This window comes from Ambystoma mexicanum, chromosome 1q (genome assembly GCF_040938575.1).
Source record: "Ambystoma mexicanum isolate Mex_15411 chromosome 1q, UKY_AmexF1_1, whole genome shotgun sequence".
Taxonomy (NCBI): domain Eukaryota; kingdom Metazoa; phylum Chordata; class Amphibia; order Caudata; family Ambystomatidae; genus Ambystoma; species Ambystoma mexicanum.
In genome coordinates, this window is record NC_090922.1 from 875,431,689 (window position 1) to 875,458,787 (window position 27,099).

Sequence of the window (27,099 nt, forward strand, 5' to 3'; positions counted from 1 at the left end):
ACAAAGAAAAAAAGTAAAGTTAATTTCACTTTACTATTCCTGGGAACTGTAGTTCACCCAAGAAAGGTATTTAAATCTTCTGAGAAATCTAAAGGATTTCTCTGTGACACTGCACTCAGGGTGCTGTGTGTCACCATACAAAAATGAGATGGCTATGGAGTTTGTCAGACTCCAAAACAAAGGAAATATAAAATCCAAATCAGATCAAAACACATGGAGTGAGAAAAAGGGCTCACTCACTCCAGGGTTAAAATTAAAAAAAAGTCATAACGTCCATCAAAAGAGCTTGGGGTCGCTAGGGTTGAAGGGAATTAGCACAGAAATTAGAATTCTCCCTAACACTCGTCCCCCACCCCCAGGCTAAGGGACAGGAGGATTTCATCCACTCCTGGATGAATCTCCTAATCCAGTGGTCATACTTTCTGGACGGACCATCAGCATTTTGGTGATTAAACCCTGACCTGTGTTCTATGGTGAAATTAAACCCTTGGAGGCTGATTGACCACCTTAACAATTTTGGATTCTATCAAGTACAAAATGGCTAATCCTTAGATGTTCAGGAGTGGCACTTTTTAGAGGAAAACCTGCTCTTGGAATTTAGCACTTACCCACATTCATCCCCTGAATCATCTTCATCATTAGGTTTTAAAATTTAGTAAAATCCCCAAATCCTTTAAGAAGGTTTAACCCTCATGTTCACAGCCATAACGGGGCTCACCAAAATATTGACGTAGAATCATTGATTGGAATTTTAGGAAGTCAGCACTTTATCTTCAACTCTTCAACAATGGGAATGTGGGATAATGCGCGCAGAGGAGGAGAAGAGGTCCTATTCTATAAAAGGTGAGCAAAGTGGCAGGTGCCCAACAGTCTGGCAGAAACCAGAGTTGTGCCATTCTGTGTACGCATAGAGCGGACACTGCCAAGGCTCTATCCTTCATTTTGACTCGCCAGAGTAACACAGTAATGCCATCTGGTGTGACATAATTCAACATAATAAATACATATGGAATCTACCTGGAACCTGTGTGTATGCAGGAGCTTTGTAAAGTGCAAATACCTCTTCAAGTCCACTTCACATGGCTTGGTTTGCCTGACAGCTGCATAGTGATAGCTAAGGTCCCTTACCATGAATCCGGATGGTGCTCTGTGGGTTTTCTTTGAGTATCTCATGCCAGGGTATGGTCACCAAAATAGTTTAATTGTATGGATTTCAGTTCAGTTTCTACTGACTGCTCAGAGTCCCAGTGGCAGGAGGGGAAGTAGTAAGAAGTAATTAAGTCACGCCACATTAAACAATGTGGGGCACAGGCTGGTGCACAACTAGAATGCCCCTTATCATTCTCTAGGGTGGCATTGCAGCAAATCCAGTATGCATTCAGTCATATGCACATAGTGTGTGAGTTTGTGTGTATGCATGCATGCATGCCAAACATCCCCACGCACATTACATAATATTTTTGTACAGCAAGCATTGCTGGCAAACACCCATCTGTAAATTCCAGATAACTTATCCTACTGAAAACTAATAGAAAAAGTAAAGTTGACGTTGGCAATTACATTGTGGCCACCACCCACCCCTGACTGAAAGCCCCAACCGCTTGCTTGAAGTGGGAAGATGTTGGGTTGTTCCTGAACATATGTTGGTAGAGTAAATGAGATGTCATGTTCAGGTTTTTCCGAAACATCGATCCCTGTTACCTAAGAGTTCACACTGAATGTTCATGTATCCCATTGTAGAAGCAGTTATATTGTGCCTTAATCCAAAGCATCTACTGAGAAAAGTACAGTAAAACACAATCTGAAGGACAATGGGATTTTACAAATGCATGCAGTGTATGGTGCATAAAACCTTGAAATGCACCCTTTGATCTCCCACATGGAAATAGAGGGATGGTCATTACCTTGTATCCATTTAGTCAGCTAGAAGGCAGTGAAGAGACAATGGAAAGCATTGTTCGGACGCAATGTGAAACAAAGGCACTAGTTTATATTTCAAGAAGGACCCCCCCACCGTGTAACATTAGGAAGAACCTTGTTGCAGGTGATGATTCATTTATGTGTGTAACAACCAATATTTAACTTTAGAGAACAGATTTTGGCCAAGGATCTTACTGAGTGCAGCTTATGTTTTAATGCCGCTATTGACTCAATTAATGTTCAATTATTAAAACATCATTTCACATTGTTTATGTAGCTTAAAATAAAATTGCTATAGGAATACAACTAAATGACAACATTATGAACTGGCAAGGAAGGCCAAAGTAAATGATCAGAATCAAATATTTTTTTAAAAATACAAACATAAACATTACCTTGTTGCTTTAAGTTTATTCTGTCCAGAGATATAAAATGGTTTATCGATGTTGTACTCGTCAAACACACCCCATCGAAGGTGGGCCCACTCATGGACAAACAGTCTGCCTAAAGGAATGCAAGTCAAAACATCAAGAATCACACATTTGAGAATCATCAACATTAATGGAATTATGTGGGAATTATGTGGATCAATTATGGCTGACTGAGACTCAATTTAACTTTACCTATGAATTTCAATGCATCATTTAATATTTACTATTCAGTAGAGTCAAAATGAGGCATTCACCCATGCGGTGGGGGTGCTGACATGACTGGTAACAGCCCGCCAGCCCTCACCAAGGTAGGACTGAGTGAAGGGAGGGCCTCGGCGAGGGCTGTGGGCTATTACCAACCATGTCAATCCCCCGCCAAGGGGGTGAAAGCCATTTGCACTGCCGTGAGATGCGCTCAGTGCAGAGTATGCAAGAGCATCTCCGAATGGTAAAATTAGGTCCCTTTTTTGGATGACCGTGGCCATAGAAAACAAGTTAAAAAATTGCCACTGTCAACAGAATGCTTTGGGCCGTGATTATAGAATCACATCGGGAAAGCCAGATTGTGATTGGTCAATCTGTCTTTCCCGTGTGCACATTTCTATAAACTGGTCATGTTTCAGTGGCATAGTGAGAACACATTAATTACTTGGTAATACAATCAAGATATTGTTCAATAAATACATCAGATATGTAGACATACAAAGCATAAGAAGGTCTTAGAACACCAGATTCAAACTCCTGACTAATGGGAGGTGATGTTGTATAAAGAACAAACAAAAGTCAGCCCAAAGGTTCAGCAATTTTGGATACACCCAATAAATATTTAAGCCGATTCTAGGTTTGAAAGTAAACCCAGACACAGCCCTGACTGTTTTACAACTCACTGAACGACGATTCTTCTTGTACTAGGTTGCTGGGGATTTCCCCCCCCCATAAAATTACTTGTAGACAAGAGACTCATTCATAAAGTGTCGAAGGATACCATTAAAGCAATTTTCAAAGACTGGACTTCACACAGGACTCTCTTGGACTTCTGTGAAAAGATGTATTTCAGGACAAGTGGTACTCCATATAAATAAGAATCAATAAAAAAATCAAAGTGTTGGTTTTAGCACTTTCCTCAAATTACAGGCTATATAAATAATATCCTTTTCAGGATTGGATTTAATGAGTGTTAGCAGTACCTCCACCTGGTGCTCTTGTAGCACTGAAAGGTTTTAAAATAACACACAATTCATACTATCCAAGATATCCGTCTATTCCTTTCTTGCAACTGGTGCTTTTTTGTCTTCATTAAAAACAATAATTGTCTGTATCAAATTTATTATGACGAATCATTATGGTAACAGACATGTTTCCGGTAATCAAATACTTTGCAAGGCTTACAACGATAATAAAAAATATGGTACACTTCACCATTTGCAAATATGATCTCAATGGAAGTGAATTTAAGAGACAACATTGATAAACTTTCAAGTTTAGAAAGACATATTTTGGGAGAGGTACTATGATACTGATAAAGATCTGGCTATAGATTTGAAATAGTGTTTTAAGGAGACTTTGATCAAAATGACAACTTTGCGTCAAACAGGCATGGGAAATTGGGAAAAGAAACGGAATCCATGGGGAAAAATAAAAAACCTTGGCCAAGAGATTTGCAGGCTGAACAAAATGTGCAAAATCGACTTTGTGATTAAAGCAAGTAAAGTTCATAATTATCAAAGAAATATGAGCACCTTATAAGATACAGACCTAGGAAGAAATGTTTTGGGATTAGTAGATAGGTGATGCAGAACCTCCATCCCATTGAAATTCTTATTATTATTATGTATATTTATTGCAAAATTACTTGCAATATACATCGAGAACAGAATCCTTCTATTGAAAATGGACAGGAGTTGTTCTGCAGATGTGACGCTTGCTTTTCCTTGTGATTTGTGGAACGTAGGCATATAATGAAGGTGCAACATTTTGGATCAGAGGGTTAGCCCATTTAACAACAGTTTTGAGCATTGATTCTCCTTCAAGAAGTGGCAGAATAGGAAGGTTTGCAAGAAATGATGCAGCATCCTTTGACACTATTAGCATCTATGTTTTGACGTAGTCTCCAGTGTTAGAAAAATCTAATTCTGCCTCTCAGTAACATGCAATATTATTGACATGCTAATCCTACCTAAAAACCTAAAAGTACCAAAAGGAAATCAACCCTATTCTAACAGTAACGTGGAAATACCAAGAAAATGAACGGACAATGGAATCCAATACAATCATCACTATATGTTTGAAATGGTACAGCTTGGTGCCCAGAGAGGGACAACAACATTGAGCTACAATGAATGGGGGAGTGAGCCTTGTGGTAAACTGAAGACTCCACAAAGGATAACATATTGAATGGTAGTCATGGTAGTCATGCATAGACATAGCTGCATGCTGATCAATTTCTTCCTTTATACTATGCATCAAAGACCTCATATGTACATGGTAAAACATTTTTTTTAAAATGATGCAAAACGTTTACACAATAAATTTGGCCAAGACAATGGCTCATGCTCTAGTCACCATACACATTTTCCTCTTACCAGATGTTACCTGACGATGCAGTAGTTTGGGCTGCACCAATGCTCCAAGTTACTCTATATCCAGACATGTGCTAGTGCTTGATTCATATTAAGTCCTCAACTACAGGTTTGCACTTACTCTGAAAGACCTAGACATACAATTCGACAGCTAGGTACACTACACAAGGCATTGCCTGGGCTGTAGCTCCATGTTGTACCTATGATAAAGTCTTTTTAAATTGCTATTTTCACAACATGTCTGCAGTGGATGGTTTGTCTTTGCGCAAGTACATTCTGTAACCATAGCCTAGTTCACGCAAGGACTACCTGTTATCCTGAATACATTGTCTACCATGCCCAAAACTGAATCCATAGTAAGCACTATGTCAGGTCTCAACACATTTGTGATGTTATACGTGATGTCCTCAATTATGTCCTTTGTGGTATTGTGTGTGGGTAGGAGCAGTGCATGATGAGGGCACGAGGTGTGGTTGCATAGCTTACTTTTATGCTGTTCGAGACTTTTTACTGCAACCATACTATCCATTTAACCATTTTACTTTTCACAGAGCATACAGACACACACCGGGAAACACACACAAATATTGTCTCATTTAATAACAGACCAATGTCAAATCTTGGTCACTAAGAAACATTTGCATTTACTGGAATGTAGAATTACCCTTGTTCATTAAATGTTGACTCAATTCCTTTTTGTATTTTGATCTCAAATGACCTTCACAAAGACATCTAATCCCTTCTTTGTTACAGTCAAAGAGTATTTTCTAGGGATATCCATTTCCTATATTTGTCTTTCCATTTCTTTGTTTGAACAACTCTGTAAGGCAATTTTTTTATTCGCTTCCTTGTACCTGTACTTTTCAGGTTGCATAAACTAAACACTTATTTTAAACCTCATCCTTTCCTTACACCCCACTCACAAGGTTTAGAGCTATTTGGTTGTGTCTGCTTTTTCTGTAAACTACTTTAAGTGGCTGTGTGTTAGGACAGTTTTTCTGAAGTCCAACTAAGGGCTTAGTAAAACCATACAACTGAGAAGGTACAAAACTACACTCTTAATATAATGATAAAGAAATGGGGGTGTTGGTTACCAAGTGTCACTGTGCCAATTTATTGGTCCATACTAGTCATATTTTTCTTCCAGAAACTAGGCACTGTCAGCATCAGGTAGGGGAAGACCGTAACACCTGCCAGTCTTAAAATGTGTACAAGAAATTAAAGGGTGACCCCTCACACTTGTGCGCTCAATGCCTGTGATCAGTCATTCAAAAAATGATTCTGTTCCTTGTTAGTTTTAATAGAAGTGCTTATTTAATCAAGTAACTTGCTATGGGAAGGTTATATCGTAATTATCAGGTGTGTACTTGTGCAATCATATTCAGCCACTGCATACAATGCAGTAAGAAACAGCCAACAATAACCTCTTGGTGCACGTGCTTCCTGTTTCACCAAACAATGGTCTCCTCTAGGCTAGTTAAACAATATCTGGCTCGAGCTAGGTTAATTCCTGACAGTCATTTGTGGTATTTTGTTTTGATTACAGTTTCGTTATAACATACATTAGAAAAATGTACATTCAATGATTAGAAAATTAGATTATAGAACAATCTGTGATCATTTGGTGTGTCAGGATGAGAGAGGGAAGGGAAATGGTGCAGCATGAGAAAAAAAGAGCATGGTTTCATTAGAGGGTGTGGTTAGAATTAAGTAATTCATATTGCACACCACTATGTTTAGTAGTACAAGTTATTTCACAGTGGGAGGGGCTGGTGTGCTTCACATGCATGGTTACACCACATAAATAGTGAAGCGGGGAAGGTTGTCTCTGGTACGGGTGTGTGTGTCTACAGTAGTGAGGGCTGCCATTGCGAGTGTGCAGGTGGATGGTGTGGATTAAGTAATGGTTGATACAGAGCGCCTGAGCAAAGTGGTGGATTTGGGGAGTGGGGGTTCATGGTATGAGCAATTGTGATTGTGGTAGTTGCTGTGTTAGGTGGTTCAGGTGACTAATTAGTAGTTAAGATGTGGAGGAGGATGCAGAACAGTGTTTACCTTAGATTGAATGTTTCATCCTGTCAATAAGTGTTCCAGTGTTAGAGCTAAGCACAGTGCTGCTCGTACCCCATGTGGGATAAGATTGAGTGTATTCCTGCGGGAAAATAAAGAGGCCAGTTTGAATGATGACATTGGAGTAGTGCGAATCATTGTGGAGATCAGTGCCTCAAAGTGAACATAATTACATCTACACACCAACCAATGCATTAATGGTATCTCCTAGGGAGTTCTGAGTAGCTGTAAGCAATGTAGTCATGTTTGTTCGACAAATGGGTAACAGTGTGCCTCCTGGATTAAGGTGGGGTCTGTGTTTCAGGTTTCTATGGGAGACAAATGCCAAGGATCAATTTCACTGCCAATAGGCATGCATGGCTCTAACCAATACCAGGTCAATGGATCCGAATTGGGATTATAAAGTGAGCAAGTGGTCTAGGTGCCAGCTGTTGCCAGGGTGGGATAGGCTTCAGTTGCAGAAAAAGTCAGCGTTCCTGAGGAAGTATCTTCATAACAAGTCATTAGTTCACTTTAAAGTTAGAAAAGGGCGAGGGACTTCAGAGAAGGCACCCAAGTGGGATTCCAGCATTGGGCCTGGGCGAACTGGATGTGAGAACTCCCAATCACATGAATCGCCCCCAAAGCTTCACAGGAATGGAAAAAGGCTTAAGGTAAGTAATACCCCAGCCAACACAGTACCTCATCGCAAAGAGTTGCAGCAGGATGTCTTCAGGACCTGCAGCCAAAAACCTGGTTGATCAATTCCTTGTTTTGAAGACTGAAGACAGGACACAGGAAGGGAATTTGCAGCAGTGATCAATGGGGAAGCTCCAGACAAGAATTTCTTTGTGGTTGGAAGTGGCTCTGTGGCTTTGGCATCCTTTTCAGGAGCCAGGTGAAGACTGAATATCGCTTATTGGATTCTCGTTACTTATCGTGTCCAAGAATCTGGTGAGGGGACTTAAAGGACAGAAATCAAGTCTCTCGAGGTCCAGCAGGATGTCTCTAAAGTTTCAGCAAGATTCATTATTCATAAGACCATGCATGGCACAATGGCTTGAGGACCCAGAGTATTGGGATATTGCAGCCCAGCAAGGTTGCAGACCCCGTGGGATGGCTCAGAATGCAGGGTTTCCTGAGTCTAGTGGAACCCAATAGCCTCTGGGAAGGTATCATTGCGTTCGGGATCCCCCAGGACGATTGGAAGGAAAGATTACAGCGGGGTGCAGTTACACAGCAGGCTCTCGGTAAACTGGAAATTGCTACAGCTGTCATTTCTCAATCTTCCTCTTTTGGTTCAGCGCCAGTTCTTGACCTGTCAGCAGCTTCCAGGTTTGGAGCATTTATCAAGAACTATACTATACACAACTTCCGCATTCTCTCCTTGCATTTTACAGCAAAGGGCGGTCTGGCTGTGCAATGAGGACATTTTATATACAAAAATGGGTAAGGGCCCTCTTTTTTGTTATCGGGGGCCCCGTCTCTTGAGGGGAGCAAACTATGTAAATAAAGAGAAAACAGAGTCCAGGCTTCCCCGCCGTTGCTAGCGTGGTGGGGTTGAGCACAGATTTGGTCAGAAACTGAAGGACATTTCTCAACAGTATAGATGGGCAGAATACGTTAAAAAAAACATTTTATTTAAAAAAAAACAGATTCTGGTACCTTAGATCTATGTATAAGAGATATATGTTTGGTCATTGTTTTTAAAATACCTCACACAATGTTACTATTCACGATTTGTTTGTAGGGTCATCCTGGAGCTGTTATCCATAAGGAAAAAAACACACATTTTAATATATTGCCTTGAGCTGAGGTGTCCTGATGACGGCTTGGAGGGTCCAAAATGATCTAATGCACTGATGCAATACGCAGTTCCCCTTCTACAGCCAGAAACACTTTTGTGGTGACCCTCACAGTGAAATGCTGATCACACTGTTACCAACATCACGCTGTATATGTATTATGCTCTAGATTCTTTCGTAATAGGATTTTATTCAGCCATTGAAAGTGGCCTTTTTTGTACTTGAATACATTTTGGCATATTGTTGTCATGTGTCTTTTGAGATTGCAATTATGCATCTGTTTTCTTAAATGAAATGTTAAACGTACTCTGACCATCTATACTGTTGATTAGTGTCTTTCAGTTTCTGACCAAATCTGTGCTGAATCCCACCAGGCTTGCAAGGGTGGGTAAGCCTGGCCTTTCTTTTCTCTTTGTCCAATCAGGACAGCCAGCCCCCACTGGGAGTTGGTTCCTTTCAGGCAAGGTGAAAGACAAAGGGCTGTGGAGTTTTGGACTCCTACCTCGCTTCCTGCCTTCCCAGACACCCTGGAGCCTGGGCAGGGAATCCATAGGATTCCCACCGAAGACAAAACTTCACTGAGGTCCTTCCTGCCTAGCATGGCAGGGGAAGACCTCAGAAATAGCAAGCACACATGAAATGGCAAAAAAAGGAGCCATTTTAGCAAAATGGTGGCCCGCCTCTGCATTACCAAGGCTGAATTAAACACCTGTCGAGTAATGAAGACTAAACAGTGATAATACTAGTTACACTGCCACCAGCCATTCAAGGAAACTAACACAATGCTACAAGGAAATTAAGAAAATGGATACATTGTATCCCCCCAGCAAACCACTTAAGGTGGGGTTTGCTGGCTCACTTATACAAAATGTAAAGGGAATGGAGGAGGAGCCCAAAGGAGCAACCCAGCCTAAACCCAAATGTTGTAGGAAACTATAACTTCAACCATACACTATGGAGAGACATGAAAAGGTCACCCTTAAAAAGAGTAAAAGACTAGGTGAGAGGGGAAAAAGATTCCCCTTCAACTATGGACATGGTAAAATAGTTACCAAGTACAAGCAACATGTTCTGAAGTTGACACCGGTCACGAGGATTTATCATGAATATACAAATATTACCCAACACTGTGTTCTTAGTCTTTTTGTTTATTTATCTATCAGTTTCACATGTAGGGATGCTCCAGTACATACATGGGACTTACCTACATAGGAGCGCACAGTGGCAGAATTGTATTTCTCCCTCATATATAGCCCCCATGTATGACCGCAGCAATTTTAAAGAATAAAGCCTGTGGTACTGAGATGTGATCCCTCTGATTTGAGGCAGTTTGTGTATTGAGCTTCCCTGGACCTGTAGATGGTTCAGGGATCCTTTGACGATGCTAGATTATATTCACTAGATAACTGGCTGTTCCTGCTTGAGGATGTCCAGTATTGCCTTTTACTTACTTAACCATTTATGTATTTATATTTTTTGGTGAGCACTGTGTGCTAATCTGGTGTCTGTCTAGTGTTTGTTTTGGCTTCTGAGGCCGTTTTTCTGGTCTGAGCTGCATGCAAAGGGTGCAGTCTGTGGGGTGTAGTCCTTTGTTTGTGTCTGGCCTTTTCCCAGTCCCACCCTGATTGATACATTCACCTGGTCATAACTGACCTCTGCCCGGCAGCCCCTGCGGCTAAGGACCCCAAGGCAAAGGGCGGCTTGCGCAATGGCAGCTCCAGAAGGTTTCTGCAGGTGTCTGCATGGGAAGCCAGTGAAGCCAGCACTCAACAGACACCAACAAAACTGTAAGTGTGGCATGGGTGGGATGTAGAGCAATCACTCTTGTTACGCTCACCTGGTATCCACGGGGACGCCACCCAGCCCTGGTTGGATGATTTGCACTCTTGAACCCTCCATTGGTAAGGCCTCTGGTTAAAGATGGGTCTGCAATTTAGGAGAGCTGTACTCAATACCAGATTGTCTTTATGTTTTCCCACCTCCCTTGGCCTCAACTCCTTCCTCCCCCTTGGGCCTTCTCCTTACCTTAATATTGTAAGAGGTGGATTCTCCGTCCTGCTCCTTGTGGCAGGGGTGCGTAGATGTGGGGGGCAAGCAGCGACCAAGTTACTTCACTGGTGCAAGCCTCCCTGTGGGAATCCAGGCCTGCTGCGACTCTGTAGGTTTGCTGCTTTACAGTCTTTATATGCAGTTCTTATGTTCCTCTTAGTTTGAATAATAATGTCTTGCTTCTTTCCTTTTAGGTATGGAAAGGTATTTTGGTGTTGTCATGCAGTTTGAAGATGAACATGGGCCGGTAGGCGAAAGCGCGGAGTGCGCAATGCTGTCCGGTGAGGAATGTGCGATGTCCTGCACTGTTTTGCCTTTTATATTGCTAACCTGTGTCTTTTCTCTCCTTGCAGGTTGCGATTTTCCTCGCCGAGCGCCGTAATGTTCCAGCAATGATACTGACCAGGAGATGACTACCCAGGTAAGAATTGCGTGGCTTTCTTCATTTGGAAGGAAACGTGAGTAAACGCTTACTAATGCTCTCTTTCTTTCTCCTCTTTCCAGGTTTTTGAATTCCAGGATGCATGCAGTGCCGGATGATGGAGTTCGTACCTTCAGGTGAGTGGAACTGAAGTCAGCGATGGAATGAAGACAGGATACTGTTCCAGGTAGGTTTCGTAGTGTTCTTTCTCTCTCTGCAGGTCCTTGGTTTCAGGTAAGCTGGCATCCAAGAACTGGACACGGTGAGCGTTACGCTGCCCACAGCAGAATAACGCAAAGCATGTTCTGCTGTTTGGATGTGGTTTGAATAGTCTCAGGTATATAAGTCCAGGTAAAATAGTCCCAGGCCTGTCACACCCAATGTAGTCGAGGTAAAGTAGTCCCAGGCCTGCCACACCCAAAAGACTAGACTGCATAGCTCAGTTCCTTGTAACTGAGCTATGTGTGTGCTTCCATGTTGGCTGAACCCCTCCAAGTTAAATAGTCCCAATTAATTAGTCCCATTCTAAAGTTGGTCTTCATTATGGTTATGAGCCTGGCGCCAAAGGCACCAGGACTGACCCCAAGAGAGTCTTGGATGAGGTTTTAAGGCCTTTGACCTGGCCTTAACTGGAAGGCTAACTTGCCAGTGAGGGCCAGGGGCAAGGGTCATGACACTCTACACCAGAAAGCCCCCGCCACTCTACCTTATCTTTCCTTAACGTAAACTGCCATAGATTCACACCATGCACACCTAGAGAGATTTGACCACCAGGCTAAATCCATTCAAGGCTGGACTGTAAATGTTGTCCTGCATAACATACTAACATACTTACCAATGCTAACTTGTGCCACTCCCAGAGACAATGATGAAGATTAACCATCCTCACAGTAAGACAGGTGCACAATGTTACCAAGAGCCACACTTAGATGGAGTCATGAATGATATCATGTCCCACACTTAGATGGAATTGTAAATGATAGCATGTACCTCATCTAGACAGAATTATTATTATAAGTGTTAATGTTGAACTTATAAAGTGTGCCCCAATAGCGTCACCATGTTAAGGTTGAATCTAATAAGTGTGCCCTAAGATCGTTAATGTTGAATCTAGAGAGTCTGCCCTAATAGCGTCACTATGTTAAAGTTGAACTTAGAAATTGTGCCCTAATAGTGTCACTGTGTTAAAATTGAACTTAGAAAGTGTGCCCTAATAGCGTCACTGTGTTAAAGTTGAACTTAGAAAGTGCGTCCTAGTAGAGTCGTTGTGTTAAAGTTGAACTTAGAAAGCATGCCCGAATAGCGTCGCTGTGTTAAAGTTGAACTTAGAAAGTGTACCCTAATTAGCATCACTGTGTCAATGTTAAATCTAGAAGATATTCCAAACATCAATGTCTGTGCCCTAATAACGTCATTATCTTAAAGTTAATCTTAGAAAGTGTGGCCTAATAGCATCACTGTGTTAAAGTTGAACTTAGAAAGCATACCGAATAGCGTTGCTGTGTTAAAGTTGAATTTAGAAAGCGCGTCCTAATAGAGTCGCTGTGTTAAAGTTGAATTTAGAAAGTGCGCCCTAATAGAGTCACTGTGTTAAAGTTCAACTTAGAAAGCGTACCCTAATTAGCGTCACTGTCAATGTTAAATCTAGAAGATATTCCCAACATCAATGTCTGTGCCCTAATAGCATCATTATCTTAAAGTTGCATCTAGAAAGTGTACCTAATAGCTCACTGTGTTAGTTGAATTAGAAAGTGTGCCCTATTAGCGTCACTGTGTTAAAGCTGAACTTAGAAAGCGCACCCTTGTAGCATCTCTGTGTTAATGTTGAACCTATACGGTATTCCCAACATCATTGAGTGTGCGCCATTAACGTCACTGTGTTAAAGTTCAACCTAGAAGCATCCCCTATTAGAGTCACTGTATTAGAGTTGAATTAAGATAGTATCACAAACAACTTTGAATGTAATTAGTGTCACTGTGTTAAAAGTTAAATTTAGTAGGTAGATTGTGCCTGATTGCATACACTTCACTGATTACCACAATATCACACTACTACACTTACTCTCTCCTATACACCACCATTCAACTAGAACACAGCAGTACTATGACACATTTGGTGAAGCTGTTCTCATACTAACATGACCACCCATCATCCTAATAAAACACTGCTAGCTAGCACAAACCGGCTAGCTTAGGCATCTCCTCAGGCATAACGCAGCCATAACTCAGTCTGGTTGTCAACCCTCCAGACTGAACACATTCAACTGATCACCTCAGCACCACACCTACCGCTAAGAAGCAGCTATCATGCAACAATCACACCGGCTGCACACATACCTGGTGCGCCCACGCACTCTACTACTCTCTCTCTCTCAACTGACTTGAACTGCAGTTCCCGAGGGCGTTCAACCTACCAGCGCCTTGAGATCATACCAATGGTACATAAGGTGCTATACACATGCAAAATAACATAACATAACAGAAAGCGGATCAAAAAAGGCTTGGTGGTCTTGTCAGGATTAGGCAGGTAGTACCACCATAAAAAGAAACAGTAGACATGTGCAAAGAAACAGTTTCAGCTCATTTAGCCTGATACAGACACAGATTATGAGGGTGCATTTGGAGTGAGTGCAGGAGTTTCGTATAAACTGTGGCTAACAAATGCAAGCATTTGTCAAGCAATAAATAATCCACACAGGCAAGTATAGAACTCTATTATTCAACAACACAGAGGCATTAAGGTGGAATATGACAAGTAAAACCATATACACATACATACACTCCCAGTTATGGTGTCCAATGGGACACACCTGCCACATTTTAGAATTAATACAGTTTAACGGGATACTGTTGTAAGACCGAAAGAGGGAGAGTGTGGCTTGATTAGTTTATCGCATGCCTTATACAATCATAATGCAACACCAGCATAATGTAACTAAACTTAATGCGTCCAACCCTAAACTAGAAACAAGGGTTCAACCAAGTTTCAGGCAAGCAACCAATTCTAGATATCATTTTCCTGGGAGTTCCAAAGTGTGGTCAAAGTTCTCCCATATGAAACAACGGGCTTAAATATGTAGTCAGGTGTAGTTGTTAGTCACAGTGTTCGTAGTAAGGCAGTTAGCAGTTTTCCCATGTAGGGAAGGGGAATCTGCCAATGCTCGATATCTAGGAGGACATCAGAATACATGTTACTCCATGAATGGTAAAGCAAGTGTAGCTTCTGTGTAGGACTTTATGATCAATAGAAGTAAATACGGGACCAGGGGAACAGAGACAGGTGTGCTCAAGAAACCCACAAAACGATCCAAAATTATACTATATATGTTATGTCCATTATGTACAGCTGATTGCACAGTTGGTTTTGGTGTTGAGGGCCCAGGAAGAGTTGTGAATGTAGAGCTCTCTTTTGATAGCTTTAACAAATGGGTCAGACAGTTTGTTATTCGGGTCTCTGTCAGCAACCTCAAGGATCTGAAGACTACCAGGCTGAACTTCACTGAAGATGAAGAAGCTCTTCTTCAGGCACCTATTTTGATGGAGGGATGCCAGTATGCTGCATATTAGAGGCAGTCGTTGTGATGCAGCACACATTCTGAAGACAAAGGAAACAAGATCTAAGGCTCCAGCAAGGCACCTCTTCTTGCCGAACAAGAGCAGGTCTTCAAGGTCCATATATTATAATCAAGTAACTACTAGATGATGCAAAGCTTGTGTGAGCCACACAAAGGATAAGCCCCTCCTTGATGTGTGTCAGCTACTGGCCCATTACTATTCTGAGCTCCAGAAAAATGGCCACAGTGATGCAGTACCCCCAATTAGGTAGGATCACCAGCTCAAGGTGGGAAGCACTGTCGAAAGAGTCGTCCTGTGGAAATAGTTGACCTGGGCAATGCATGTCCTAGAAGTAGCTTCCAGCACACTTCTGGGGATGTCAAATCTGCCTCAGATATACAGAAACATGGACATAGAAGCATCCGGCCCACTCATCAGGGGACCAGCCATTTTCCCACTCAGATTAGCTTTCTAGGCAGGGCATCACTCAGGTTTAGAATTTGTTTTGGGGTTGTCTGCAATCCCTCTGCGCAGCCCAAACCAGTTACCAAATGTATCTATTTTCTGCCCATAGCCAGGAGGAAGGCCAACAATAGTGAGATGGAAAGATGGGGCTTACACAACAAGAACCATTTTGACGACTGCGTGGGGTGCTTTCAAAGGCCCCAAACTTGTAGTCCATTTCACATGAAAAGCAGGAATTTTCAACAGACACAAAAATGGCTTTGCAGTTTAAATGTGAAAATGTACCACTGCTAACAGAACAATGGCCAGGAAAAGACATGGTGCATGTTGACAAAAAGTAACGTGTATTGTGTTTCACATGCAAAATACCAGCAGTCACTTAAAAGGAAAAGCCACATTGTTTTCATTAAAACGTGTTGCTAAGACAGAGGTAAACCCTTTTGCTGGCTGGTAGATCCTTCACAAAGAAATCCTTCACTACTAGTCTGGATTTTACATCCCCCAGCTAATTACAAAGTGCAATAAAGTGTCCTGCTAAAGATTTTGAAAACCCAGTGTTCCCCAATCTTGCTGGCTCTGAAGGCAGTTACTGCAGGACAAGTTCGCCTTGGCTGGAACATGACGAAAAGGTGTGAAGATTGGGGGCTACAACTTTGAACAAACAACCAACTTCAATGGGCAAGCTACAAACAACAAGAGAATAAAAAAGCTCTGGTTACAGGCTGACCCAGTGAGACCATATGGTCTGAAGGCAGGAGAATTGCCATTTGTCGCACATGAAAATTTACTATGAATTTAAAAGGATTATTAACATTTAGGCCTTTTTCCTAGCAACCATAAGGTCGATTTTCTTCATTTATGTATAATTGTTTAGTTAATTTCCAGGCGATTTTGGAGATATAAAATTCATACACCTACCAGTTAGGGAACTGTAAAGGCCAATTAAACTAGGTTTCTAGCTGATCTGAAAAAGTTCCGAATGTGAGAGTTGGTGAACATGTAGATGAGAACATTTACAATATTGGTAGCAAATTACCTATTCATTAACTGTTATACTTTTTACAGAAATGGCAGAAAATTGCCACATGGCCATACAACTGGTTGTGTACCTGGCTGTCATCTTATTTAATTGCCGATGAGTAGCTGAATCAGAAACTATGTATATTATGGCAGTTATTAGTAACATTATGCATTTTGCCACATAACTAGTATTCGCCAAAACCTTTACATGAGAACAAATGGGGCTTGTAAATTAAGATGCCACATGTCTGCACCAAACTCTTAAACCAATCTGTAATGAAGGGCTGGAGTGTGAAGGGGAGAGAAGGGTACCTGTCCAATCCTATTTGTGTGACCTCTTGCAGGATACTCCCTCTAGATTGTAAAATTGGTGGTGTCATTGCTGCTATATAAGGGGGACTGCACTAGGAAGAAGGGACAGAGCTTCTAAAATGTTACCATCAAAAGAGTGATGCTGCAATTTACATCTGACAGCTGCAAAGAAATACCAGAGGAGATTGCTGAGAGTGCATCTGGGTGGAGCTGTCTATTGCTTGGAAGGCCTAAAACGCTGACTGGGTCCTATGGTGGAGAGTAGGATGCCATCCTTGAGAGTGGAGTGACCAGACCCCTGCACTATCTTTCCAGATGGTCTTGGCATGCAGCTGGCTCTCCTGAATTTTAAACAGAGGCTTTCTATGTAAGTAGACTCGAGACCTGGAAAACCAAAATGAGGGGGAATCTGATTGCCTTAAATCCTTTCCCTGTATAGTGGGCGGGGGGAAAACTGTATAGATCCTTAGCCTATTTAACTAAAATTATTAATTAAATTAATTCCCCATTTGGTGGAACAATACGAGGTGATTTTTTAAAAAAAATTAAGATTTAAAAAAGTTCACTTCCCAGTGTGCACTGAAAAACTATATCTTATAATTTAATTGGGTAACCCTCTTTGTCCCATTGACCGTGACTTATTTAAGAAAGAGGGGTGTTCTTAAATTAGTCCAATCTTTTTGTCCCAACTTTCCCCTACCACAGGCCTTTCAGTGGAGGGGGTCTGAAATTCAAAATTCCCCAAATCATTCAAATGTTTCTATCTGGCTTCCCAAACATAGACCAAAGTAGGGAGGTTTGAAAAACAAATGGCTAAATCGCTGTGTTTATTTTAAACCAAACGTATGTGTGTGTGTAAAATCATAATTGCCATGTGCATTTGGAACAATCTTGAAACCCTACTGCGAGCCTTTTAAGCCTGCAGGAAAATCAAAATTGCACAGTACTACATTTATAATTGTTTTGGTCATTAATCAGTTTAATTATTACTTGAAGTGAAATTTGTAGAAAGTAAAGAATTGTTATTTGTTTAATTTTTTTAACTAATCCATGTAGTTGATTTGTGTAACAATAAGTTAATGCTGAGCCACAAAGAAGGTGTTGTGTTCGGTGTGATTTCTATTACTTTTAATTTAATACAAATATATTTCCTGTACACCGTCCTGGTTCTTGGCTCATTGTTAGCTCACGGGGGAAGGATACAATGGGCATGATATGTGTCTGAAGTAGGGCTGAATGAAATAATATGTTAAACATTTTGTTGCGTCACACCTTGAGTGGGGAGGGAAGGAACTCCCCGTGTTGAGGGTGGTTGCTCAACAAACTGTTACAACTGTTGTGGTAAAATGACTACCTTACAGTAACAAAATAAATAAGTGGTGCACTCAAAAAAACATTAAAAACAGGGAAATCAAGGTGCCACCACACTACAGTCCATATGGGAGTTATTAAAGACAGAGTACAGACACTATTGGGTGACTTGGTCCCTCTGCGCTGGTAGCCTTAAGGAAGGACTCCTAATTGCCTCCAAATCAAAACGAGTTAAGCAGGTGAGGGAGGAAGGTTAAAAATACCTCACCTCACTCACAGAAATAAGGTCAGGATCACATGTTGGTGGGACACCTGTCCTATCTTCTTACAGATAGAAAAGCTGCAAATTGAAATATCTTACAAAATAAAAGACAAGCGTTTTGCATTCATTGGCACACTTCTTCCAGGGATCACAATTAAGATTAGAGAAGCAGGAGCTAAAAGCAGCTCCTGGGTATACAGTGAGCAGAAGCTACTACTGTGGAACCAGGAGCTAGTGCTTAGAGTTCTGCAAATCTAACTCCCACATTCTGATGCAAATTTAACTGTGTGCTTATTTTTGGTGACCCCAACTATGCTTTAAATGTCATATAGATGTGTCCTGATGCTTATTTGTATATTTTCCCAAATGTTAAATTCACATAGGTGTGTTTGTTTGGCATCGATTGGCATGGGGAGACAAAGGTAGCTGTTGGTGCTGCTACAAGCAGAAGCTACATAGCTAAGCTCCCCTAAATATTAAACCCTGCTTCTTCTGGGCATTAAGCACTAGACTCCGATATCGGTGTGATAATACACATTTGAAGTGATTATCTTAGTTATAAGCAGACATCATGATAAAGTTTTGGGAATACGAATCTCTAATGAAGGAATGCTTGTTAATAGATTTGCTTGGAGACCATTGCCAGCAGTCGGGACAAATCCACATGACAAGAGGAAAAATTACAATCAAGAATGTGAAAAATTACATTTTTTTAAAGACTGCTGAGACTTGCTCGTGCTGCTCCTAATTTCGCATCCTCCTTCAATTGGCTTGCGACTTTATCAGTGATACGATCATGGCTAAGCCCTTATTTTATTGGCTTCGATTGTGGTGCAATATGAGGGTCAGAGTGATTCATGAGCTCATGAGGTACCCAGTTCTTAAAGATCTGAATCTTAGGATTCCTTTGTTGGTGCATCTAAAATGGAAGCTGGCGGAAATAGATTCAAATTCATATTTGTATTCATTAGATAGTCTGCCTTCTAGCATAGCTAGAGCACGAAAAGCTAGATTCCGTTGTCACATTGTGACTCTTTTATCATTGTTTAGAATATAAAGGAAATGTGTATTGAAATTTTAGAATACTGTGTGTGAGATTTTAATTAATATTGGTCTTCTACCTGTGTGCTAGGCCTCTTTTTACTGTCTCTGAAATGTATTCTTTTGGGTTTTTATGGAAATCTTTTTACTATTTCCGAAATAAAATTCATAATGAATGAATAAATTAATTAATAAATACATAAATAAATTTATGAATAAATACTGTAAGGAATAGTGCAAGGAATAGCACAAGGGAAACTACTTTTGCTACAACCCCTCATTTGCAACACAGGAAAGGTCAAGCGTTTTATGATGTAGGTGTTTGTAGGTTTTGAGAGAGGCGATTGTTTTTAGGAGGTCTGATGGAGAAGTGGTCTGGAGGAGTCATACTTTTAAAGAAATCAACTACTGACCCCAAGAACCCCCTCATTCTAAAGATCCATCTTTTTTCCCTACCGTTCTGAAATCCTTGAAAGGATTGTCTTTTACTGCATAGTAACCATCTCCAGGTACACACACGTAATGACCCCTTCCAATCTGGATCCCAATCCGAACACTCCACCAAGACTGTGCTCATCCAAATTCCTTGCTCAGCACCCTCACCTCTCTTCCATTCTCAGGGACCTTTCGAGTGCTTCTGACACAGACTCCCTCCTTAACCTTTTGGCTTTAAGGACACTGCCTAATCACCATCCGCCACTAGATGGCTCTACGCTGCCTCATGAGAAACTCAACAAAGACAAAAGTCTTCCCTTGCATGACTCCAATGCTAATCCCACTCTCTCCTCCCCAATCTCTCTCTCCCATGACCTCCTCACCCTCACCCATGGCTCACAACATTTGGGCTCTTTTTGACAGCAACCATAAACTCCACCAATTCATCATGGCCATTGCTGCCAGATTCAATCTCCTAAACATTACAAAAACCTGCCTACACTTTGCTCTACTCTTGTGCTCAGCAAACTGGACTACTGTTTGAACCTACTTCTGGCCTACCCCTCTACACTTCCTCCCCTCAACAGAGTTCTCAACTTGGTGAAATGGCACCCCTTTCAACCTACCCAGATCCTCGCCAACCATCACTTGCCATTGCCATGCTTGATGGGTCTCCATTTAAAAAAGAAAAAAAGCGCTTTAAATTCAAGGTAGTCTTATATAATCCCATCCATGGTTTGGACCCTGCACTACCTCACTGAATGCATCCAACTGTACTGTCCCTCTCAAATTCTTCACTCCTCGACAACCCATAAAACTCCAATTCCTTTGTGGATGCTCTCGTTTTTGTTCCGTTCCTTACTTACCCCACTGCAAAGCCCTCTGCCAACCATCTTGGCACAGGGAAGCTCAAACTCCACTTGAGAGCCCTCCACAAGTACCTCTACCCTATAATTCACACTAACCACCCAAATGCCCTCTCCTGTAGTCTGTAGTCGGACTACTCTATGTAATTTGTAATACTTGCCTCAAGCTTTTAATGTTAAAAATGGTTCCAACGACAACCAAAATAACAACATGTATTTTCAGTGACACTTTAATAATGAATAAAGTCGAATTAAGAACCTGTGAAGCAAAACATGTGGCAGAGAGGCTGCTTAATGTCTGATACTGAAGCAGTTAGTTCTGGGTAAGAAAGGGTGCCTACTGGCAAAAGTATTCACTGCTGAGTGAGAGATTAATTCTGAAGTCCCAGAGTAAACGGATATCCTATTCATTGCATGCAACATGAGAAACCTTGAATTGCTTAAAAACCACAATGCGGGAGCCAAAGAATAAAAGTCCAGAATGAATCATGAAACTGTTCATTGTTTGAACCACTGTATTCTAGGTATCTAAAAGTACAAACAATACCAGAACATTTATCACCAGCACCAATGAAGTCCCAGAGACGTCGGCCATCCAGTCCTTTATGGATACCATCAGATCTTTCACACTATCATATATTTTCCAAGAAGATTTTCAATCATATCATTTAAGTGGCACTACATTTGGATTGTAAAGTATGAAAAAGTATTAAGTGTCATGCCAAAGGGATGTCTGATGCTTTCTGAAACAAAGGAGGCCAATGTCGAACTGCATACTGAAGTAACTTCTGGTGGTTCATAACACATGCAGGATACTCAGGAACCAATCCAGAGCCAGGGATATCAAAGGTAAGTCGTCTTTATTAGTTACAGTCGCAGTAGCATTAAACTGCTGGTAAATCCTAAATCTCATTAGCAAATTTCTTTGGAAAATAGCATTGTTCAATGCAATGTTTGTTTCCATTTGTTTTCAAAAACTCTCCCCTGAACACCCCGCACCCAAGAAATAAAACTCCCTTAGGCTGGGCCGGGCTCACTTGGTAGGCTCTGTGCTACAAAAATGTATCCCTTCAAACTTTTCTTTGTGTTTTATGTGGGTGAATTCACCTAAACCCCTGCCACTCCTGCCCCACACAAATCAGGAGGCAGGCAGAAGAAGCAGGCAAATGAGTTTCATTGATTCACTCAATAGCCTCAGTTTGGGGGGGGGCAGATATTTCCACTGCACAAGAATCAAAGTTTGCAAACTGCTGCTGCCTATGTTGCTCAATACAAACAAAGAAAACATAAATAGCAGGATTAATTTGCCGTACCTCGTAGACCATATACGTCAATCAAGTCATCGTTCAGCAGGAAATTTGGAGTCAAATGGATATATTTCCCTGGCTGACCACATCCTCCATACTGCAGCGTGTAAGGGTCATCGCCATACTTTACATAGAAATCAGCTACAATGACATCTGCCTACAATTGTAAACGTATACCGTGTTAAAGAGAACAAATAAACATGTGCAATAGACAGATTAAATTACATGAGCCGAACATCACCCCGTCGGCTGGGATTTTGATTTGTGTACATCCACAAAAGTGCAGTGTGCAGTGAAAAATGAATGCAGCAATGCACGGCGTTGAAACGATATAGGAGGAAGGACCTTCACCAGGACTGAATGATCAACCATTAGAAAGGCCAGCAGCTAGAAACTCCGGGGATAGAATTGAACAAGATCATTAAAGTGGAAAGGAGATGATGTAACCGTGGATGGCTTTGCAAAGTGCATTTATTTTACTATGAACATTAAAGTGTGATAGACGTGTGTGGGTGTGGGACAGTTTGTGGACTAAGTAAACCAAGATGTACAGCAAGGAGTGGGCTAGGGAGGAAATACAACAGACAATACCAAACTGCACACTGTATAACTGATGCTTAGCATATCTGCATTCCACTTGATGCCTACTGCCTTTTAAGCAACACGTTAAATGCATTCCGTGCCACTGTGTCTGTCTTAGTGCCTGACAGATGATCATACCATAACCTGAACTTTAAGTATAGAAATAGACAATAATGTTTATGTACACTGTTTTTAATATGCCATCTCCATCCTGCCTATGTCACGATTTCATTTACTAGGCCGCCTCATCTGAACTGCCCAGCTATTTCCGTTTGCCTTTTATTAACCGACTTAGGTAGACAATATATTGCAGTCTATGAGACCATAGCCCTATACTATCGGTTTGTGCCTATTATACGAGACCTACTGTCACATGAGTTGCGCACTCAGCCTAATGCGATTGTATATTAGATTGCCCATAGCCGATTGTGCCTAATATTGGATACATCTAGCTCAATGTGGCTGAATATCTAAATTGTGCACTATCCTAATGTACCTGTACTCAAGTTCACATCTAGCCTATTGCTTCCTACAATCTGATTTTAGTATCTAGCTTATGATGTATCATGTGAGCCTGTACCTAGCCTACTGCATTCTAATATTTAAACTGTGGACTCAGCTTATGTTGCCTTGACTCCTGACTGGTATACCTAGCCTAGTATATCTGCATTTGAGTCTTTCCAAGCCTATTGCACCTGATTATTTGATTTATGTATCGGCTTCTTTTGAGTCCTGTGCTATGCCCTCACCTAGTCTACACCTGAGCCGTACATCTAGCCTACCATGTACTATTGTTCGAACTACATATGTATATTAATCTATGTAACCGTCACCTTAGCACCCACTCTAGCTTACTGTGCCTCACACACTACTTATGAACCTAGCTCCAGTACATTACTACTTGTTAGCGCAGTGAGTACCCCATCTTTCCCCAGCATGCCAACCTCTATTACTATGGTGGCGAAACTACTCCTGGCAACTAACATTGTAAAATACCTGAATGAAATCCTAACAGCCAAACCGGGAAGAGTACTACATAGTCAACAAAACATGTCCGACATGTATCTTAACCTTGCTCAACTTAAATACCCCTACGATTTGGCCATGGGAAAATATGCTTCTATCCCATATCCTACTATGACCAGAAACATCAAACTTCGTGCCAGACTTTCTAAAATGTATGAATCCCTTACTAGATCTCAACCACCCATAAATAAGAGGACCAACTGTAACTCCAGCACCTATTCCACTACTACCAACCGGCCTACTCCTTCTTTCAATATTGACTCTACTACGAATCAAACTAGGACAGCTAACTTTAAGCATAGTCCCCCAACAGCACCATTCCTACCCGGATCGCAGACAAAATAGAGGCACCACTCGTCAAGGGAGAGCTTCTTAATGCTAGATCCCTTGTGGCCCATGCTACAGACATAGCTGATCTCATTACAGAAGAGAACCTGGATTTCCTGGCCATAACAGAGTCCTGGCTCCATAACTCTGCAGGACCTTCCCTAATGCTAGCTTTACCAAATGGCTATACTATCTCTAGACAAGATAGAGATGGTACCCGAGTTGGAGGAATTGCTATGATTTCTAGAGAGCCTATCTTTGAGATTAGTCCCACAACCAGCACAGCAATCCTGTGAAATTCTCACAACTAAACTCACACTAAATAACTTCCAATCACTAACTATGCACCTAATATATAGACCTCCAGGACCCCTTGGTACATTTGAGGAAGATATACAGAATATACTTGCTACCAATCTCAAACCAACCTCCCAACTTCTGCTACTAGGAGACTTCAACCTAAGATTTGATGATCCGACCGACAAATGTGCCTCAGATATAGCTAATACCATTAATGGCTTGGGCCTATCGCAAAGAGTTAACAAACCTACTCACATAAAGGGTAGAACATTAGTTGGATAGCTGACTATAATTGCACAAGCACTATTACTGCTATCACGCCCTTACTCTGGACTGACCATTCACTGGTGACCTTCACATTATCAACCACCAGACCCCAGCAGACAACCCCACAAAAGGCTCCACCTTGTTTAACCAGAAACAAGAAAAATATAACTGTAGAGAAAGTGATTCCTGCTATCCTCCCTACTCTAAATGCCCTACCCAACAATCTTGACCTGAGTACCTCGGTGCCGGAATACAACAAAATAATGCTCAGCACACTGGATACAATTGCTCCACTGAAACTAAGAGCACGCAAAGCTAAAGCTCACCTTAACAAGTGGTTTACTCCACAGCTAAAAGACCCTCAGACTTCTAAAGCGAAAGTGCGAAACCAAGTGGAGACTCTGCCCCTCCACTGAGAATAAAAATAAACTAACAGATACCTCAGCGCTCTATTAAAAAGAAGTTTGCCAGGCCAAACAAAACTCCTATAATGAACGTATTGCCAATTCTAATTCTAGTATGAAAGAACTATTATCCATACTTAAAGAATTGGAGTCACCGATCTCAACTCCTGACACCTGCAACAAAAATAAAACCTGTTCAGAAATTCAACAGCCACTAGCTAGTAAAATTAACACTCTCCAAAATAAAATAAAACTAAAGAACGATTCTCTAAAACTACCACAGCCTGACATTCCCACCCTGCTTAATGGCACATCAACACATTTTTCTAATAGATTCTACTTTACCAAAACAACCGTCCTAGAGGTGGAAAAAATGATCCTTTCCCTTAAACCATCAAATTGCAAAGGAGATATTTGCCCAATACAGATCATAAAAGCTGCTCTCCCCTTTTACATCCAAACTGGTCAATGCCTCATTCTCCTCCGGCACTATCCCTGCTAACCTAAAACAATCCTGGGTCCTCACACTCCTAAAAAAGCAAACCTTAGACCCACTTATTCCCACCAACTACCAACCTATCACAACGGTACCATTTTTATTGAAGATACTTGACAAAATTGCCTATACACACATTCAGAACTATCTTGAGCTACACAAAATACTGGGGACTAGACAATCGTGCTTCCGTCCTTTACATGGGACAGAAACTGCCTTGATTGATCTAAAGACACAGATTGATGAGCTGAGAGATAAAGGGAATACATCACTACTCCTATTACTTGATCTCTCAGCTGCATTCGATCTGGTGGATCATAAGGTCCTTTGCAAGCATTTGGACACAGCTGCCCACTTCTCCACTGAGGCTATAATATGGATAGAGTCGTTCCTGAGTGAGAGAACTATGGGGGTGTCTCCCCTTCAGCAGAGGCAGACCCCTCACTGATCCTCGGTGGCGTACCCCAGGGCTCCTGTGTTTTACCCACCCTATACAATATATTCACCAAACCTTTGTTCGATGATTTGGACCTTCTGGGTATCACCTACACTAACTATGCGGATGTTACACAGATTCTCCCCCACTTTCTGGGGATCACTGCAAGGACTTGGCATTGGTGAATAGGGTATACCTCATCATTCAGGCATGGATGGCCACACATGGCCTATGCCTGAATGATGACAAGACTGAATTGATAATTCTAGGCACTCAGGCGAATATTATTCCTATTATTCCTCTTTTACCATCGATGGAAATGTCACTAAAGTTTCTAAAGAGGTAAAAAGCCTGGGATTTTATCTTGATTCCACTATGTCATTTGATAAACAGGTGAAATCCTTGGCCTCTACTACTGCTTACACATGCAAGCTGATTAGAGCTGGTAAGCCATTCTTGTCAAATGAAAGCTGTATTATCCTGTCTAGAGCATTAATTCTGTCTAGGCTGGATTACTGTAATGCTCTCTACAGTGGTGCCAACAAAGCCATCATCCAGAGACTACAAATATTGCAAAATAATGCCTTACGAGCAGCTCTAGGCATTAATAAAAGAGTTCACATAGCCACTTGTAATGGTGTCTGGTTTGGGCAATCTACTTATAACAAAATACAGTTAAAAATGGCCTCCTTGGCCCACAAAGCCTTAAACGATGTTGCTCCCAGTTATCTAATAGATAAACTAACAAGAAGAACCTCAAGCAGGCCTATAAGAAGCAGTAATGCTAACTGCCTTGTGGTTCCAAGATTTAGGCTGACTAAGATTGGCGGCAACAGCTCTCCTGTTAAAGCCGCCAAACTTTGGAACACCCTACCCCAGGACCTGAGAGCTGCCCCACCATACCTACAATTCAGAAGAAAATACATCACCCTTCTCAACTCGACCTGAAGCTAGGCACCCTCCCGCCTCCTATCATCATCATCTCTGCCCTTTTGCAATTCAATTTCTGATACTATACTGTACATTCTATGTCTATATGATTTGTATATAATGTGATATGTTGTGAAGCACACCCACTTGTACATATACTTGCTCATTTTGTTAGTTATTTGTAACCATGTACGTTTTGCATCTTCTTATTGCTGCACCCTGTTACCTCTGGGTCTGGTGCGCATTAAAAATAAACAAACAAACTCCATTTCATATGTGAGGCACATTAGTTGAATTTATTTGTGGGACACAGAATCTATTGGGCGAGTGGTGAGTCAAGTACTAGACCTGGTCTAAGATTCAAGGGCAGCAGTTTATCCAGTAAAGCAGATGAGCAGTGTCAAAGGGTAAAGCAATATTTAACAATGTACTTCTTCTATGTGTTTAGGTTCTCATTCTTTTTTTTTATAACACATTTTATTGTTTTTTTAAACATACATACA

The 27,099-nt window shown here is 41.3% G+C and overlaps 1 protein-coding gene across 1 annotated transcript in view; it reads right to left on the minus strand.

The window, feature by feature from the left end:
* LOC138538398 (calcium-activated chloride channel regulator 1-like) overlaps positions 1-27,099 on the minus strand; it is a 199,946-nt gene that overhangs the window by 110,917 nt on the left and 61,930 nt on the right. The window contains exons 3-4 of the mRNA XM_069641527.1: positions 21,835-21,985; positions 2,316-2,424 (exon numbers count right to left, since the gene is read on the minus strand). Of these exons, the coding sequence (XP_069497628.1) occupies positions 2,316-2,424; positions 21,835-21,985 (260 nt within the window). The remainder of the gene's footprint in view (positions 1-2,315; positions 2,425-21,834; positions 21,986-27,099) is intronic.